Source organism: Python bivittatus, unplaced genomic scaffold (genome assembly GCF_059951505.1).
Source record: "Python bivittatus isolate LINGU-HERP-01145 unplaced genomic scaffold, Pbiv_v1 ctg000700_np1212, whole genome shotgun sequence".
In the NCBI taxonomy this organism is placed as follows: Eukaryota; Metazoa; Chordata; class Lepidosauria; order Squamata; family Pythonidae; genus Python; species Python bivittatus.
This window is the reverse complement of record NW_028277098.1, coordinates 63,712,385-63,732,550: the sequence shown is the minus strand read 5'-3', so window position 1 is coordinate 63,732,550 and position 20,166 is coordinate 63,712,385. Positions and strand designations below refer to the sequence as shown.

General features: G+C 37.8%; 1 protein-coding gene across 1 annotated transcript in view; it reads right to left on the bottom strand.

Annotated features, from left to right (window-relative positions):
• MAPKAPK2 (MAPK activated protein kinase 2) overlaps nucleotides 1-20,166 on the bottom strand; it is an 80,939-nt gene that overhangs the window by 13,222 nt on the left and 47,551 nt on the right. Inside the window, exons 2-3 of the mRNA XM_088128452.1 lie at nucleotides 7,274-7,413; nucleotides 3,024-3,088 (exon numbers count right to left, since the gene is read on the bottom strand). Of these exons, the coding sequence (XP_087984578.1) occupies nucleotides 3,024-3,088; nucleotides 7,274-7,413 (205 nt within the window). The remainder of the gene's footprint in view (nucleotides 1-3,023; nucleotides 3,089-7,273; nucleotides 7,414-20,166) is intronic.

Below are 20,166 nucleotides of genomic sequence, written 5' to 3'. Positions count from 1 at the left end.
TAGGATACCAACCATGGCATTCAGGCTGGAAAACTACTGTATGTTCAGCACTTGTCCAGAATTACAATGATTTAATCGTTTTTTAAACCCTTGGCTTGAGATTGTTAAGCCAAAAATTCTCACATTCCATACATGAAGATGATGTTAAGGGAAATTTTGATGGACATTACTGGGGCAATGGACTGTAAAACAAAATTTCTCATAGCCAGCTTTTCAAATGACACGCTACTTGTGGGAGTTATAGAAATTATAATCCAGAACTTCTGGAGAGTGCTAGTTTAGGGAAGGGTGCTTAAGCTGTTCAAAGGACGAGCCCATTTCTGATTTTACCACTTGATCACTGACAATTGTTTTTCCTTCTGCCTGTTGTGGCAGCAGGGTCAGAGATTGCCTTGGAGGCTGATGGATACACTTTTCTTCCTTGATAATCTGTCATAATGTTATCCCAGGGCAGTGTTCCTCAACCTCACCACTTTTAAGATCCTGGGAGTTGATGTCCATCCATCTTACAGTTGCTGAGGCTAAGAAACACTGTTGCAGGGTATTCTGAAGCAGAAAGGGAAATAATGGCTGACCATCAGTCAGGACCTTAATTTATGGATGGAGTTAGCAAGCAGTTTTCAAGAATTCTGCAACAATGAGTGCAGCCACAGGTGGTGGTGGCCAGTTTAAAAAGTTAAATTAAAAAGACCTATACTGTTGCCACCAGGAAAGATAAGTAAGCATCCTTCAACCTTTCAAGAAATCTTGTTCACTTTTTAAAAAGTCACTAACATGGCTATCTGTAAATAGGAGGGCACAATTCAAGGCTAATGAAGAAGTTAGGTTAATATAGTTTTGTGAAGAAAGTTCTTTATTCGTTGGCAACACCAGCTTCAAACAACCAAATTGCAACCTCTACCTTGGGCATCACCAGAAAGACTACATCAAATATGCTACCTAACAGGAAATCTAGATACAGATTATGGAAAAGACCATGAATTACTGACATGGGTTAATTATTGATGTGGATAGATGTCCCAGCAAGATGTGACCTTGAGAACATACAGACTAATACTAATGTAAGAAGCAGGTACTTAACTAATATGAAAGAATATGTAAGGAAATATGAGAATATTTAAGAGATACAACACTGTAAAAAAACAAAACTGAAAAATATTCATAAGATTTCAAAGAGAAAATGATCCAAGTGGCTTTTAGAGCAAGGGATGAAGACAGAAGATTAAAGTCTGAAGCCACAGCAGCACATATTTGTAAGCAGACCTTTAACATCAAGCAAGAAAAGGCAAGCAAAAAAACCCACTTAAGAATGTCAAAAATATATTCTTCACAGGAAAATATGTATCTAAAGCAGGATTTTTCAAGAGTGATGATAGAGGAGAAGTCATAGAAAAAAGACTATAATGAAATGCTTTACAGACGGGATTATAGAATGACAAAAACATTTGTAGAGAGAGAAGATATTTAGGTACAGTCTTCACTAGAAAGTAACAGGCAATAGACTGTCAAATAGGAAAATACCAGGTGCAGATGAAACCTACAGGAAAAGTGAGAGTTAAAGTGCTAACAACTCTATGTCAACAAATATGGAACAGAATTGTGTGGCCTAGAAGTTGGAAAAAATCAGTGCAGATATATCTATACTAAAGAAAGCAGAAGCAAGAAAATCTTCGTGCAGATTACTGATTACACTAATTCCTCATGCAAAAAACGCTTTCCTTAAGATATTATAAAGATTAAAAGTATACAAGAGAGACAAAAGTTTCACACAAGGTGGGGGGAAATATAGTTAAAATAAAATTGATAATGAAGAACAAATGGAGATCTCCTTTTTCTTTAATGATAGAGCAATGCCTCTGACTGTTGATCAAGCCAGAATGTAGAATATATTAAAGCTACTAGGTGCGTCCAAACACCTGATTATTACAATGAATGGAAAGCTGATGCAGGAACTGAATCTGGAGAAACAGAGTAATTCACAGTAAAAAGGATATGAGACAAGGATATATATTATCAGCATACATTTTTAACTTCTATAGTGAATATGTTATAGGAATAACAGTATTGGAAAGGGTAACTGCTGGAATCAAAACTGGAGACTGAAAGACTAACTATCCGAGATGTACAGATAATAGTGTAAAGTAACAAAACTGATTAATGTTAAATATTAAAAAGACAAAGATGTTGTCAACAGGCATGCTCAATGAACTTACAGTTGATGGTCAAGAAGTAGATAGTTTTGTTTTCTTGGGCTTAGATAAAGATGGACAGTGTGCTGGAGAAGTAAAGAGATCAGTCCTATGGAGGAGGGACACGATAAACAGTCAAAAAAATGTAGGATATGTCCATGATAATAAAGATCAGAATAGTTAAAGTAATGGTCTTTCCACAATGATAATGGAAAATCGGGACACTGAAAAAGAGCAAGGGAAAGAAGATAGACCAATTGTGGAATTGGGAAAGTTACTAAAGAGTGCCAGGGACAGAAGGAGTATCAATCATTCCACCTAGAACAATTATAGACTGACTACTTCTTTAAAAAGATGATCAGCAAGCAAAAACTCACATATTTTTGGCATGTCAGACTAGAAAAAGCAACTAGGTTGGCAAGGTTTAGGGAACTGGAAGAAAGGGAAAACTATGGATAAGGTGTAAAGACAGGATCAAAGAGATTGATGGAAAGTCATTGAAAAAGCTATGTGTTATCTCTGGAGACAAATCAAAATAGTGGACATTCATCTATCCAATCACCAGTGACTGGGTCTGATTCAGTGGCATTTGACTAACTAACTAACCATTGATGCATTTCAGAGATCAAGAAAAATAAAGAAGACAGTAGATTCAGTGACTCTGAAGTTTGTCCATGCTTGCTTTAAATAATTGTTTAGAAACCCCTTGGATGAATTAGGTTAGTTACATTTTGCAGGAAGTCTTTTTTTTTTCCCCAACAGTACTCTATGCTAAAGGGGAGCACAATGTGAACATCTGTAAAGCTTGAAGAAATCTATCACATCCCCTCATACCTCTTTCTGTGAAAGCTTGGTCTCCTCTATCTTGAATTCGACTGAAGAGTTCCCCACCATCCAAACTGAAATTCATAAACAAATTTAGTTACAATAACAATTGTTGTCTCAACCCAAAACTATGAACATACTTCCATCACCTCTAGGCCTCGAGCACTTGGGTCTTCAGAATATTGTCCCTTCTAAGTAAATTGAAGGTTAGATTGACTGAGTTCACACTATGCACTAAACTATGGTTTGTTTCAACCATACTGTATTGGACGTACTGTATGTGAGCTGACCTGCTCACATACAATGTGAACCATAAAACATACTTTACAAACTACAATGACTGGAATCAGGCATTCTTGCTAAGCAAAATCAAATGAAAAATCTTGTGGCTTAGTGCATAAATATGAGAACTCAGCCACTGCCTCAATATTCAGATAATTGTGTTCATCAGTTAAAGAAGAAACAACAGAGTTGTATATCAAGTTAAAGACTAACACATTATGCAGGTGTTTTAAGAGCTGATGCAGTCCACACACAAAAAAAATCACTATAATAAATATGGGGATGTGAGAGGTGTCTCAACAGTAAATGTGTCAATGAAATACTGTACGCACCAATTACAATTAATTTTAAATTACAGTAGATTTGTGATCGCCTCTGTGTTAGGACATTCAAACTTCAGAATAAGCTACATCAAGGCATGAATGTATATTCAGTAACTTTCCTAATCAAAGCATTTATAAATGCCAGTGTTTAAGGAAGGGATCAGTAATGCAGCAACTACAGGAACCAAGTCATCCTCTACTTCCCCAGATACCACCCACAGAATCCATCACTCTTCTCTCTCTATATATATAAATCATTAAATTGAAAATATCTGAAGGAAATTTGGTATCTGCAGTAAATTACCCCAAAAGATAAACAAATTCCTAATTTCATTGTTTAAACTCCTGAGTGAAAAAAATTAAAGAAGATAAAGAAAGCAATGTATAGTTCTGTTTCAAACAACAAGCTTATATTAATCAACCATTTCATTAGCCTCTTGTGTAGATTCAACCTTTAGTCATAGGTTTTCCTTCACTCAGATGTTCTGACATCCAGAATTCTAGGAAGCTTTTATATGACTTGTCTCACGAACTTGCTTCCCATGAGAACCCACTAACAATATGTGAGGTCCATTTCATTCATTCATTCATTCATTCATTCATTCATTCATTCATTCATTCATTCATTCATTTTGTATGGCTACCCATCTTAACAAGTGACTCTAGGTGGCGAACAAAATTAAAGATAAAGTAAAAACAATTACAATACAAAAAATAAAATACATAGCAGCCAAGAATATATCATACACCATAATTGTTAAGATAACCAAGAAATGGGTTCCTGCCCACACTCAGGGCCTCAGGACCAGGCACAGAGCCAGGTCTTTAAGGACTTACTTCCTCAATAAACCTGTCAAGAAAATTGCTTACCGCAGTAAGACCTACGCTGGGATGTAAATTTGGTACTTTTCTCTTTAGCCACCTAGGATTTAAAACCTCCAAATGAAAGAATGAGAAAGTTGCTAATTTTAAGCAGCTTTCTTTTAAATACTGCAGCTACTGGGAGGTCAGATGATCCAGTTACAAAGACAGATAGCGGCCAACAGCATCCAAATTTACCACAGGACCCCTGGCCGTAGAAATACTTTTAAAAGGCCAGCAGCAGAGTAGACTTCGGTATACAAGGTTGCTAAACTGGGGTAGAAACCTACACAAGTTAAATACTCTGACAGTGACCACATTCACAAAATAGCTAGCATAAGCAAATAATAGACAGAACTTCTATTGTATTAAACAATACTTTTCAATCAAGGCAGTTTATTTTTGACACAAGTCATTTACTCAATAATGTACTTCCAAGTGTAACACAGCCTTCAGGACATCCGTCTACATTAAGCTTTAAAAAAAAACGTTCACTGAAATGGATGGATACTTAAAAAAGTAATTGTCCTTCAAGAGAGATATCTGGGAAATTAGAGTGCTTGAAAAAGGGAAAGTAAATGCCTACTTCCCAACTGTGTTTTCCCACAAATGCCCTGCTTAGATGTGATTATTAGACTTTTTAAAAAGCCTACACATTTTGTTGGGCTTTTTTTAAAGTCAAACTGGTGTAGAAGGACAAGAAAAGTGATGAAGTGGGTCACAACTGCCCCCTGGACCAAGTGTTCCCCATTTGTGCTCTAGAGCAAAGATGGATATAGTTCATATAGCCCCATCTACAAAGTTTCCATATTTCAGTGATGCACTGATGTGAACCATTCCATTTGGGTGGAGGGAACTCTCTCTTCCTCTGCTGAAAAACTGGGCAGAAGCATTTCTCACCAAGTGAGAGGGAATGATTGTCAAAACTCTCCCTCTTCAGCCCACACCCGCTCCCACACTCTCTTGACCAAGCTTGTCTGCCTCACCCTGCTTTGCCCAACGACCAGCATGAGGTTAGGCAGAGAGGAAAAGGCACAGTCAAGACCCACAATCTGTGTAGATGTATGTAGGATGGGGTTAGCACTTTGCTGCAGCCAGCATGGGCAAGCAGAAATAGAAAGAAGAAAAATCTGCTGAACCACTCCACATCCTCTTACCACTGTCTTCCTCTTCCACATCTTACTATACGACCCATTCCCTCTTCCTCCTCCAGCTAGAGCAATTTTTCTCAACCTTAGTAACTTTAAGATATGCGGACTTCAGCTCCTAGAATTCTCCAGCATGGCTGGTAGGGAATTCTGGGAGTTGAAGTCCAGATATCTTAAAGTTGCTAAGGTTGAAAAACACTGAGCTAGAGGCTGCTTATATTGCTTAAACGGTAATATACTCAGTTTAGAATGTACTAAACATGTCCTGTTTCCAAAAATTAATTCTTACTACTGTTATATTTAAATCGTGATTAAAGCTGATTTAGAGTTACCCGTGAGTTTGAGGTGGTACTACCTTTAAAAACTGGCCAGAAAATTCAGCTGATCCAAAATGTTGCAAAAGTGCTAACTTGATCATTCTGCAATGAATATATTATCTGGCTCTTGAAAGATGGAATTTGACTTCTGGTATCTTTATCAGCCCAATTCAATGAGTCCACTTTGGCTATATAGTCCTGAGTGGGCAGGGCTAAAGAATGTGAAAAACCATATTCTTCCTATTGAGCTTTACTGTTCAAAACCCCTTATCTTAGATGCCCGGAGTTTTGGCATAAGGCAAATGGAATTAAAGATAAGAACGTCTCCATTGGAGGCCGTGCCTCTAGATTTCTGTCACCAAAGTGATCCACTGCTGGTATTTCAATAGTATAAAGCAAAACAATTTCATTTTTATAGACTTTTTGCTAATTCTCAGTTGTTCTGTTCTAATTTCTTTTGGATTAGAGATTTTCCCATCTTCCATTGCCTTTTTTTTTTTTTTTGGTATGTTACAATCCATAAGTTTTACTGATTAAAAATTATTTTGTGGGGTTATTTTTATAAACAGTTATAAACAGTTATACAGTATATAAGCTTATATTTTTATAAGCTAACAGTTCTTTAAAAACTTTTTAAAAACTTTAAAAATGAGATGATTAAAGAAAAGTAACTAAGATATAAACGATTGCACTCTTCCTAGTCTCTTGAGTGTTGCCTTGAATAGCTTTCTAAATTGCTAAGTAGCAACAGTTTAAAATAATGTTTAGAAGTATGGAAAGCCATTCTTTCTCTAATGTCACAAATTAGCCAACTTGAAGCTCTTAAAATTTAAAACAGCTTATGCCATGCAAACAAGAAATACTAAGTCTGACATTCTTATGTTTGATGAAATAGCAACTCATAATAGTTGTATGTGCTAATAGACCCAATAGATCTAAATCAGAGTCAGGCAGCACAGGACAGAAGCATGTCTGGTGATGCAGTGACATCAGCATGTGGGGAGGGCCAAACAAATTCCGCTTGTTTTTAATTATTTTTCATGGGAGGATTGGGGAGTTTTAAGATTGAAAATGGATATATAATGCAGTGTAAGACAATAAACCTGTATAAATAGGCACGTGTTATTATGGTTACATATAGGTTTATAGTACTGAAGAACTTTTTTGCCCTATAGAAACACTGGGGTTTTTTGATGCATTTTTAAAAAAATTTTCCTGCATCAAATGGAGCAGGACTTCATGGCCAATATGGCCTCTACACGGGCAAAGTAAGATAAATTTCATGGCTCTCCATCCCACCCTCTCCCCCACCAATAAGGGACACTCACCATTCCATCACTATCAGGAGACATTTTCGACCCTGATAAAGGTTTTCATAGACATCCATGATCTTCACAATATGGGGGCACTGAGATGCTCTCCAGTGGAGTTCAACTTCCCTTCGAGCTTTTGGACAGTCTTGCAGCATCTAGAAAGGACAAGAGAAAATAAAGTGTTTTCTCCCTTTGATCTGGGAAGCATAATTAACAGCATCTTTGGTCAACATCCATCACTAACCGTGGGATACCGTAGGTCAGAATCTCAACTCCTTTACCAATCGGGATCTAGATTTGACATAGTCTAGCATAATAATGCATTCTTTAAAAAATGGATGATCTACTATTTTACATGTCTGCCATTTCTAAGCACTTCCTTTGCACTCCTGGAATGGATGGGGCCATTTTTTTTCAGCTTGTTCTTTGGTTTGGGGGTATTAAGGATTTTAAGGCTCTTCCCTAAATCCTCAGACTGGGTAGATATTTATCATTTTGTGGCAAGTTATATGGCACAATCAAAACCTCCAAAATCACCCTAAGGGCTTTACAGGAAAACTAAACTACGAAGCATCCTGAGCCCTTTAAAAAGGCCTTAGCACATAATAAAACAATCATGTGCACCCCCTAGTGGTGGACAAATATAAGCAATAGACTTTGGGTATGTTGTATTAGTGATAGAGTGGTTGTGTTAGACCTCGCAGTTGGCAGCAAAGAGAGTTTTCTCAGTCTCTTTGCTGCCATCTACTTTTGTCCGTATTTCTGCAGTTCAGATCTGGTAGCCATACCATTTGCATAATTAAAACATTAGAAAAAAAAATTCAGCTCAATTGAAATAAGTTCAGTCAGACATGAAAAGAGGCCAGATTCCTGCAGCTTTGTCATACAAATTAATCCTGCTGAAATTCCCTCTTCCGGAACACTGTTAATTCTCTCTTTTGCATTTGGCCATCCTAAGGGTAATTCCAAATCAGAGAGTCCTTCATGATTAGCTTAATTTGCACTAAGCACAGAGCAAACACAGCAATGTGAGACTGCCTGCTTCATCCTCAATGACCAGAGGCTGCATGTCTTACACAGGGAGTTTTTGGCTCTTTCTGCATGAGAGCCTCTAAGAAGAAAAGGAGAATTATTGTTGCCTTTCATAATAATGCAATAATACAATATTAATTTTAAAAAAGCATGCACAGCCTTATATTATAATGAATATAATCAACAGACAGGAAATCACCACAATACAAGGCCAATTGTGCCACCTAGTGGCAGGGATTCATCCACATGTTAACTATCCCAAATTTTAACATAACTAGCATACTCCTCTTCAAAATGGTATGACTGAGGGGGTCCAGAATCTCCTAGCTTTCTATAATGGTATGTGGGAATGACACTGGTAGACAGGAGGAAGAGCTGCAGACTAGACAATCATCATGTAAATGGTATCTTAACCCACAGAAGAAAAGAGATGTGGGAAGCATCTCAGAAGGGACCCTCCCTAGTTTTCTGGAAAATAAAAGTAAAGGAGGTGAGAAATGCTTTCAGACTTGCAGAATTCTCTTACTGCAACCTTACAATAAGGGTAGTGTTAGTACTCATTGTTTGTGCTTCTTGTCTGGACTACCTCAAAGTGACTTCACTTCACACTTTCAGCATCTCTGACTGACATTCTGTTATTGCTATGAGAGGAGAATGATGTCTCTTTATATCTTACTTTCACAGCTAAATCATTCTATAAAACTGTAGCATATTCCTCACTGGTCACCCCATCCCTTCCCCAAATTATAACTTTTCCTCAAAGGGGAGTTCCTCTACCCCACTGAGATTTTTTTAGCTTATTTTATTGTTGGGATTGGCAGAGGATGATACTGTTGTTCTTGTTCTTGTTCTCTTTCTATCATTTTGAAGCCTGTCTGGCTTTACACACTTTCCAAACAGGAGAAAAAAAACCCACAGGAAGCTTGTCTCAGGTGGCCTTCATGTGGGATTGATGGAAGCATGAGAAGCCAGGAAGAGCAAAGACTACTGGAGAAATTATTCCACAATGAAAGATGACACACTCACATGTACCCTTGGCCACTTCATATGCAGGTGCACAAAGGCCACATTCCTTCTGTGGAAATTTCACTAGCAATTTCTTTTCATTTGGAAGAAATTTTGAAAGCAAGTTATTTCATCAAATTGAATAAGAATTGGTCATTTTTTTCCTGCCAAACACTAACAGAATACATCAAACTTCCCCAACTTGATGTCCTCTGCCCATGCTACCTGGGGATGATGAGAGTTGTAATCCAACACAACAGGGTGGCACCAGATGAGAAAAATTAAATACAGGTCTCTTTGTGACACAGACCTTTTCAGGTTATCCACGAGAAAAAGCCCACTGCTTGATACTAGACCACAGCTCTTCTTCTTTCCTAGGAAATGTTTGTCAACCCAGCAAATCCTGCCCCATTCATTTGTGTGCAGCTAACAATTGTCCCCTTTGGGAACATAAACAAAATGTGTTAATCATTGTATACTGTGCCAGCTTGTAAATACAAAACACTGAAGTGTCTAAATTTGAAACTTTGTTGTCTGTTTGATGGAGCCTAGATTAGATGCCAACTGTTTCCAGGCTCTCTAGCTATTTGGCCTTTTCCAGTTTTTTAGCAGAAATCCATGGAAAACCAAGGCAGGAGAGCACATCCCCCCTCCCCCCAAAACAATGCTCTACAAGCCAATAAATGTGCGTGTATCACTGGCTAAATCTAATGTTTTCCTGGATGATTGTTTTTAAGAGGAACATTCAATCATGTGATGGTTTCTCCTTCTGCATGGAATTTGTGTTACTTTGGGGCAGACAGTCTGTAGTTTAGTGGTACAGCACATGCCTGGCAAATAAAAACTACTGTGTTATACACTGCGACCTTAGAAAACCACAGCTTTGTAGACTTGGAAATATGGATCTGTGTCTAATTCACTGAAATTATAGGTGAACTATACATTTTTTTAGATTCTGATGTTAACAAGAAAAACCTTTCTAACAAAGATTAACAACATTAGAGAGAGAGAGAGAGAGAGAGAGAGAGAGAGAAGGCCCTACTCAGAGAAACAGATAGCCAGCATTGGACGTAGCTTCTCAGGTCACACATAGTCAGGGCTCAAAATAAGTCCTGTCTTTCAAGCAGACAACGTCAAAAGAACTATGTAATCTCAAACACAAAAGATTCAGAGAGCTGGCTTAACGATAACTAACATTTGTCACAAGCCCAATGGATGGTCAAAAATCTAGCAAAAAGTCTCCCCAATTTATGTCACTGAATACAGTGAGAATATTGCCACTTCACCTTCAAAGATGGGAAGCCCCGACAGCATATTACATGCAACATCTTTCCTTGGTCAAAGGCATTATCAGGGAATTTCATCTTCTCTAGCATTGGGCTTAAGTATTTACTGCTCATGTCAAGCTTTCCTGAGCCTTAGCCAGAAAACTGTCAAGGGGCGTTACAGTGTAAAGTTCAAGATACAACAAAGGTTTCCTTCTACTAAGGCAGCAAATGTGTTTCTGGCCAGTATCATTTCAGACTACAGGCTATCAGGGTTCACGGGATTGAAAGTTCCATTCCACAAAAAACATTCTCCATACCAAAAAAAAAAAAACCTAGCATGTCAAAGAAAAGAGTACTAGCCAACCTAATCTTCCTGAAGGGATTTTTTTAAAAATGTAGACGCATTTAATCATTTAAATTCCCTCCTACATTCTGACATATTAAACTCCAGAGAAAAACAGGATAAAACCTTGTCATCCTCCTCAGGGTATATTCCAGTTTGTTGATCTCTATCTTAAACAATAACAACCAGATATCCAAGGTATGCAAATTACAACCATTCATGGTTGTATTTTGGAGGTAAATATTAAAAATATTTGTCGAAGGCTTTCACAGCCGGCATACGATGGCTGGTGTGGGTCTTCCGGGCTGTGTGGCCGTGTTCTGGTAGTTTTGTTTCCTAACGTCTCGCCAGCACCTGTGACCGGCATCTTCAGAGTGCAGGAGCACAGACAGGAGCAGTTCTGTCTGAGAACTGCTCCTGTCTGTGCTCCTGCACTCTGAAGATGCCGGTCACAGGTGCTGGCGAAACATTAGGAAACAAAACTGCCAGAACACGGCCACACAGCCCGGAAGACCCACACCAGTCATTAAAAATATTTGTTTTTACAGCAAACTTTAAGTACAGGAGACATATGGAGTAAATAATAGGCAGAGGAAGAACTGTGGTATGGAAGATCTTCCAAACTGTGTGACAAATTTTGGGAGTTCTTATCCTAGGTCAGATTCTTTGGTGCCTCCCAACAGAAATGTTACAATCCAATTCACCATTGCCAAGATGCTCTTCCCTTAATTCCATCCAAAACAAGCTTGAAACTCCTTTATCTGATTCATCTCTGGAAGCCTTTCCTGCCAGACAAGATAATTAAATGAAACTATATTTTGAGTATTTCTAATATTAGAAGAAAGGGATAAATATCAGGGGATTATTTTGATTTGATGTCTTCTTTGTAAACTTCCATGGAACATAATAGAAGCATGGATTAGGTTAGCATTTCCCAACCTGATGCCCTCCAGATGTGTTGGATTCCCCCAATGGCTTGAAATTCTGAGAGTTGCAATTTCAACCTACATTTGGAGAACCTGATGAACCTAATGGAACCTCCAAGTGAAAGCCACATAAAAGGCCTAATCACTAAATAAATCACTCCCTTCATCCTGCTCATGTACTACTGCAATTTTTATTTTGCAATAAGTAACCCAATCAAGTTGAGAGCAAATGATTTACCAATGATTTAATCAAACTGAGGATTAGGCAAATGTAGAAACTCAACTCCCCAGATCCAACCACTCCAGTATTCCTTTCATCCACGGAGCTCCTCCTCCTGAATAACTTCCACTTCAAACATTATTTTCCCATCTATTTATCCCTACACCCATCCCTTTTTCTTGGATTCATCAACACTAGTTTGAAACCAGATGCAGGATATCTCTGATCTCCAGTTCAGGGCAGAGTCTTGATCCAGAAATTAAAGGGAAGTAGCAGACCTAGGAATCAGTTATCTAACCAATAACATTCCTGAGTGCCTAGTAAGCCAGTCAGTTCACTCATCTCTTCTTTGCTGGCCTATATAGCAGCTGTCAGTACACGCACAGGTGTACATCAAGTAAGACCCTTCAGGCCACAGAGTTTATAATGTAAGAATCAGAGGGAAGGGGGAAGAGAGAGATCCACAGACAAAACATGTGACACTGCTGCCCTTCAGCGTTAAATCTTCAAACACTAAGTTTAAAAAAATCACTTTGCTGAAGGCAAATAAAAGGGCTTCCCTGGAGCCCAGACTGCCACAGTGATGCTAAACCCACAAGTCAATGACAGTGTGTGGAAAGAATGCAGCACATGGCAAGTGGAGAATGTCTGTTATCAAGTCAGCTACCAGGGCAATCAAGAGAGGAAATGAAGAACTTTGGCTGAGGCAAGGCACACTTCAGAAGCTATAAAAACAGAGGAGAAGAGGGGTTCTCATGCCAGTGAAGCCACTCAAATTTCAAAGTTGTTCATGGGCCAAACAGGCAAAAGTCTTGGCTACACATTAAAAAGAAGAAAGAAAAGAAAAGGTCTTCAGAATCAAGAGCATACTCAAATAGTCAAAGAAGGCAAGTCCAAGTGCTGCATCACAAAGCCCTACTTAGAAACATTAGATATTTAAGGATGATATGTCCACTGAACTTGATTAAACAACTGCATCACACAATACAAATATTTTATAGCGAAAAGATGGAATGTACAATATTCATGTAGCATTTCTAAAACAAACTATTTTGATTTTGCTTATCATATGGCACTGCAAAAAGCTACACAAGTCACAACTTTTACAAAATCTAATTTACACATGAATGTAATTATTAAATTCACAGCCATTCAAATAAGGTTGGCACAGAGACTTATAAACTTCTGATGCCATCTTAAGGCATATATATTCCCCAGGTGTTTAATTAGCTGGAACAGTTGTATATTTTGTCAGGGGGGTATTGTCCCATTTTTATAGTTTTGAGGAACTGTGGTTCAAATATTTTATATATTTTCTGAAATTATTTATATTTAATTGTAACTGCTTTTAACTTAAGTGTTTATAATCAAGTGGGTTAAACATTTTAATTGATTTTTTTCCTAATTTTAGGATTGTTTTAAAAATCATGAACATTTCATGTTATAGCTTTTATAAATAGATCAATATGATCTGAAATATAAAACAAAAAGGGAAATTCTCAAATGTCTGAATTCTACATAAATTTTCATATACAATATACCATTCCTTTCAGACATCATGCATTAACTGTGTTTATTGCATGTGACTACATTGTGAATTGACTTGACATTCTGTAGATAACTCCCTTTGCTTTAACAGCAACTGACACATTTAGTAGACTGCATGCAAAGAAAAATGCTGGAATTATTGAAAGAATAACAAGCCCTTGCATAAGAAATTATTTGATGAGTTGACCTGATTTAACCTAATAAAAAAGGGGAAGGAACAGCAGTAATAAGAGGCGATTTTATAACTATCCATGCCAAGTTAAGTCAGGGAATGAATTAAATAATGTTTGAGGTAAAGGACAACAATAACACAAGGGCTAACAGTTATATATTTGCTATGCTATGTCATGCCACACCAAGCATGACAGCAATTGGCTACAGGTGAGCTGATCTTAACTTCCATAACATGAACTGCATTATTTGAGCCAGAAAACCACGCCAAAGCACTGTGGCAGATGTATTCAAGGTGATGGTGTTCTTGATGTTGTTATTAACCGTACTATGACTACTACGTTGACAATGTTTTCTCCTATTGAAAAAAACAGCAGAAGTACAGGTGACCTCTGGGAAGAATAGTAGAACACAAATCAAAATGAGTAAGTAGGCAAATAAATAAATATGGCTGGCACTGTCCTTGGAAGTTGCAGCCCCCCTACTAGCTGTCATGATTCCATAGTATCCATTCAGGAAGATCCTGGATGATCAGAACAGAAAACATATGTAAATATATCTATAGGGAGGGAGTAATACGTAGTGTATTAATTGGGAAACAAAACAGAAGGTTGGACTCAATTATTTTTAGCTTTCCTTTCCTCAAACATTGTCTGAATCATCCACTGTATTTAAAACCTCTTTTAAAAATAATTAAACTCAGGCAGCCCTGTGTATATGATAAACATGATGTTCCATCAAAAGAGTTCTAAATACGATACGGAAACAGGAAACATCAACACTATAAAAAGCAAAGGACGTAATAGTCAGAAAAGATTAGAGGAAGTTACTACATACCCTCCCATGAACTGCCTCTGAAACCAGGAGATCCCCACGCCACCCACCCCCAAAGTATGGCCTTTGAGTTTCAAGGCCATGTGACTGGAAAAAAAATCCACCACTATTAATAGTAGGCATACCTAGGCTTAGTATTTGGCCTTCCAAGCTTTTGAAAAACGGATGAGAAGATTTCTCAAAGAATTTTCTGCCATATACAAGGTTTTTTCCCTTCCAGAAATTAATCGTTCTCTTCAAATTTCAGTCTTTTAAATCTACTGAACCCCTTTTGCAATGGTATGTGGTAATGACCTTGGGAGACAGGAGGGAGACCCGCAGCCCAGGCAATGGTCTGACAAAGAGGCAGCTCAGTCTGCAGGTGGGGGAAAAGCATGCAAAGCATGTCAGAAGGGACCCTCCCCAGTTTTCTGGAGACTAAAAAGAGAGGAGGGGAGAAATACTTTCAGTCTTGCAAGATTCTGTTAATGTAATCTTCAATAAACTAGGATTAGTTCATCTGGGTGTGCTTCTTGTCTGGACTACCTTGCAAGGCTGACACTTTTCATCATATATTAGCAGAGATAACACTAAGGTCCTTGTAGACATCTCCTCTGGGCCAAGGGCCTCCCTGCCCTATGCAACATTAAAAATAGAAAAAAAATATTCTCTTATTTAAAAAGAATTGCATGTTGAAAAGCAGAGCATCGGTCTTTATTCACAAGGATGCCTCCAGGCCTACATGGTTCTCACAGGCATTTTTTGAAAATAAAACAGGTGACTACAGAGTTTTTCTTAAAGTTGTGTTCATCTGCCCCTGCAAGGGATGAAGGTGAAAAGACCACAGCAACATGTAGAGAGAATCCTGGGGATTAGAGGCAATGACAGACAACTATCTCACCCATTTGCTTTCTGGGTTGTGTGTGTTTGCATGGGGTCACATCCACTAGCGAGCATTCTGCAAGCAAGCAAAAACCCACACGGTCTTAAAAATTTCCAATGTGATCACCAGCTCTAAAGGTTGTTTATCCCTAGTGTATGAAATATAAGGATATTTGCCCACTAATAGAGAGATAAATGCAATAGTTAGTTCATTAATCAGATGTCTGTAATGGAGGGTTTTTTGAACTATGATGAGACCTACAGAGATCCCTTTGATCCCATAGGAAAAAAACTCAGTTAAAATAGAATCACAGTGCAAATTGTTTTATTGCAGCCAGATTCCGTACAACGATAGTTTTGAAATACCATCACAGGCAGCTAGCTAAATCTTCAGGGAACTCATTTTCAAAATGCTGTAACAGGCTGATTAAGTCCTGTTAACCCCTTATGTAAAAACAGTCACCATTAAGGATTTTATTTCAACACTGCAAGCCTTTAATTTAATAATACCAAAGATCACTGTGCATGTTAAGACTACAAGATCAAACATTGTTCAGTGATGGATGGATGGATGGATGGATGGATGGATGGGAGGGAGGGAGGGAAAGAAGGAAGGAAGGAAGGAAGGAAGGAAGGAAGGAAGGAAGGAAGGAAGGAAGGAAGGAAGGATCCATTTTTTTTGTTTATATTTCTTTCCAGCTTCTCTAAATGGTTTAGGGGTATGTTATGGTAAGTTTTTATTCAATTCTTACTGTCCAACTGATCTGCATTAACTTTCCTCAACTTTAGCCAAGTTATTAGGGGTCAGTTTCATACAAGTTCAGTCTTACTTGGTCAAGTAGTTACATGGGATCTAGTATATATTGTGACCTATGTAATCAAGGATAAGACCAATAGCAATTCATAGGGCATTAATGGCACTTTTCTGCCACAGATCAAAGAATTGCTGCCAGCAGGTTATTAAAATACAGATAGTCCCCAGGTTAAGAACGTCCAGGTTACAGATGACCCATAGTTAAGAATGGAGCCTATTATAGCAAAATTTGAGTTAAATACACAATGATTCAATTTCATTTCAATTTCAATGCAATACACAATGGTTCAAGTTAATTACACAATACTACTTATACAGTATTATACAATAATGCTATTCCGGCTTACATACAAATTCGACTTAAGGACAGACCTTGGGAATGGAACTTGTTCTTAAACTGTACCTAGTCCAAATATTACCTGTCTGTGCAGGCACATATCTGAACTTTTTGTTCAGATAAACTGTACATGTGAACTAACTCTCAGTAACTGCATTTGTTTCTTGCATGATTATGTGATTTGTTAGGAGTTTAATTCAGAGTAAACTAATGTAGAAAAAAAATCCAAGAAACCTAAATACCACTGACAGAATTCTTTTCAGTTAAACAGCAGCTCTGAACCTCTTGTCCATCAATCAGCCCCAAGTAATTTTTCTCCCCCTTTCCAATCATCTGCCCTTTAGGAAACAAATGGCAAGAGAAGTTGTACTTGAAGCTTCTCTCCTTTCCATTCTCTAGTAGGAAAGACAACTTAGCTGATTTCTGAGCAGTGGCAGTAGTAGGGGAAGACTAGCCATCTTAATCACATTCTCTACAACCAGCAGAGAATAAGTCAGACCAAGGTCCCCAAGAGTTCTTCTGAATGTCCATAGCAAGTTATTAATGAACTAGTCCAGCATGGGCCATTATTAACTTTCTGAGAAGAATATTCAAAATCAGCTTCAGAAGTAGAATAATGTTTTGTTACCAGAAAGTACAAATCATAGAAGGTAGGGATTCAGCTTCAACATAATCTTTCTTTAAAAATCAACAACTGCTTAACACTGATTCTGGAGATTCTTTTAGTTTCCATAAAACAAAACCTTCCAATCTCCTTGTATCCTTTCTGGTCATAGGAATAAGGAACATCTCCCATCCCAAAATAGGAGTGGAATGAAGAATAATCATCAATTGCAATGTTGCATTTGGCATTTTACAAGAATGTGGCCTCAGCCCAAAATTCCAGCTACAAGTTTTAAAATTCCAAAGCATATCAATTCAATTGTTTTTCAGCCAAATTCTGTTGGAAGAGATGGAAACCCAGTGGTAGAAAAGTCTTGAAAATGAATGAGAACAGCTCTTATTTTGAGATTTCAAAAACTGACTGGCTCTGTGGCACTGGGTAACTACATTTTTCAAAAATGTAAAGTAGCTATAAACAAACCACAACTGGTGGGAATGGAGCATGATTATAAAAGCATTTTTTAAATGTACTAGGTGGCCAATACCCATTACATGGTCACTGGTGGAAGCTCTGCAATTATACCAAGTTAAATGTCATGACTTCCTTCAAAAAAATCCTGGATACTGTAGCTTAGTAACAATTCTCAGAGACCTGCTACAATGGAGCTCCCCTTTAATAGCACTGCATATCCCAGAGTTCTTTGGAGAGAAGAAATCATGATTAAGCTAGATTTAAACCTACAATTCATTTACCGCTCTTTTTCCTCTTCCATGTTTTATTTTAAAGTGTTGCATAACACTTTGAATTAAAACACAGAAGTGGTTCTGCATTACTTAGGTTTTAAAGAAATGAGGTTTGAAGTAGCCAGCTTATTACTAATGCATTATCTCACTTGTTTCCAGTAGAACCCTTATCTCATAGGCCTCCAGATATAACTGAATTCTACAAGATCTTGCATTAGCGAATTTCCTGCCATTCCTGTTTCTGTTCTTAGACTCCCCCTCTGATGCCACAGCCACAGGTCAGCCATCTTCCATCACCCCCTCACCAACCTCCAAATACTCTTGTCACACCAGGTCATTTAACAGCAAAATCAGGTAGGATGTTCACCAAGAAGTAATGGAGAGACTGCCTTCACAAAAACCTCAAACCACATCCTTGACAATAAATTACAGAGATAGCTAGCCTCTATTTCACAATGTTTCATGCTCCAAATCACTCCTTCCTGAGCCTTTACACTCCTACCAAAGTCTTCAAAAGCCTATTAGATTCTAAATCCCTTAACTGAGATATAGAAGTATGCAGGATAGTGAAACTTCTTTGCCACTTCCTCATAAAATGACACTGACCAATCCTTTCTCCCCTTCTATTTTGTATCTAAAGTGATACTCCCCAGATGTTTTGTACTATAGCTTCCACAATCCCTGGATGTGGAAACTTCAAACCTTCTCAAGGTCATCAGCATTCCTATCCCTGCTCTGAAGCAGGGAGGTCTTCTTTCTATGGATGATAAGATAATGAGGCTGAAAAAATGGCATGTTCATAAATTATTCACATATAGAATGCTATTATGAAAACAAGTAGAACAGGCATTTAGTCCACTTCAGCTTCACCTAACACTGATATTCATGCCTTGAATGCAGTTGTTTTTAAAACAATCCTAATGTTTGTGGCACTGTTCAAATGTTTGAATTGCAAAATTAGGACATTCCTTTTACCAAGATTGAGGATACTACTTGTTAACAATTAAAAATGCACCTTTTCAAATAAGTCTTTAATTGTTTATTTTGTTTTTCATTGTTATCTATAATTGCTTTTAATATGTCTGGTTTTAATTTTATGTTAAATGCTGAGATTCCAGCAGCCTGTAATATATACCTTTAAAAATAAATAAAATACATGAGCTCAAATATCAAATATCCTCTCAAAGATGCATACTCAATGCAAAGATGACAAATAGGTGACATGAGAGACTAAAAACTAACAAAACAATTTCACTCTCACTTCAAAACAGTAAGAAGCTACCCATGAGTAATGTAGGCATAGGGCTTAAGTCTGCTAAACAAAAGGAGTGTCTATGTTGCAATCCTTCCAATTCCTTCAGAATTCTCACCGTTCTTGGCTTCCTCCTGGCCAAACTGCTGTTTGTAGAGGAGAAGGAAGCAAGGGAGCCCAAAGCTTGTTGTGACTTCTTAAAAGTGTAATTTAGCCTCTGTCCATAAGCTACAGAAGAGATCATGGATGAAACCAACCTCACTACATTCATATTACACAATTACACCAGTACACTCCCATCTGATAAGGTACTTAGGATTTACCATCAGAATAGAATATCAAGAAGAAAAAAATTAGTGTAAAAGTGGAGAAGCAGAAGGAGGAAGAAAATCAATCTAATAAAGATGTTTTGCCTTAAAAGATACAACAAATAAAGTTATTTATGTACCAATTTTTTCCACCCCAGCTATTCTGATCCCAACAAATGGTTGTGTTGCAGTTGCATCCCAGGTGTTTCAGTAATGAAGCCAGATAAGCAGCTGGCAGGAAAAACAAATACTCAGGATGCAGAACAATCCCATAAATGTTGGTGTTATACTCTGAGACAATCTATAAACCCTCACAATGACCAAGGCCACCACTTTTGGAACATCTGCATAGACATTTGGAGAGAATTCTGGTTTCCAGTTTCCACAGCTGCTGCATACATAGTTTCACCAGGTGCTATGTATTTTCCAGAGTACCCCTGATTATAGCCTTTCAGTATTCAGTTTGTCCTTTATATTCTAACAGAGCATTTGTGGTATTGTTTGTTTCCCCCTCAGTAAAAGGCTGCAATTTAATTAATGAAGCTACAAAACACACACCCACACATTTCACAAAAAGACACTGCATCTCAGAAGGAAAAAGATGCTACCACCCAGCCATACATGTCTTGAAAGGAGCTTCCC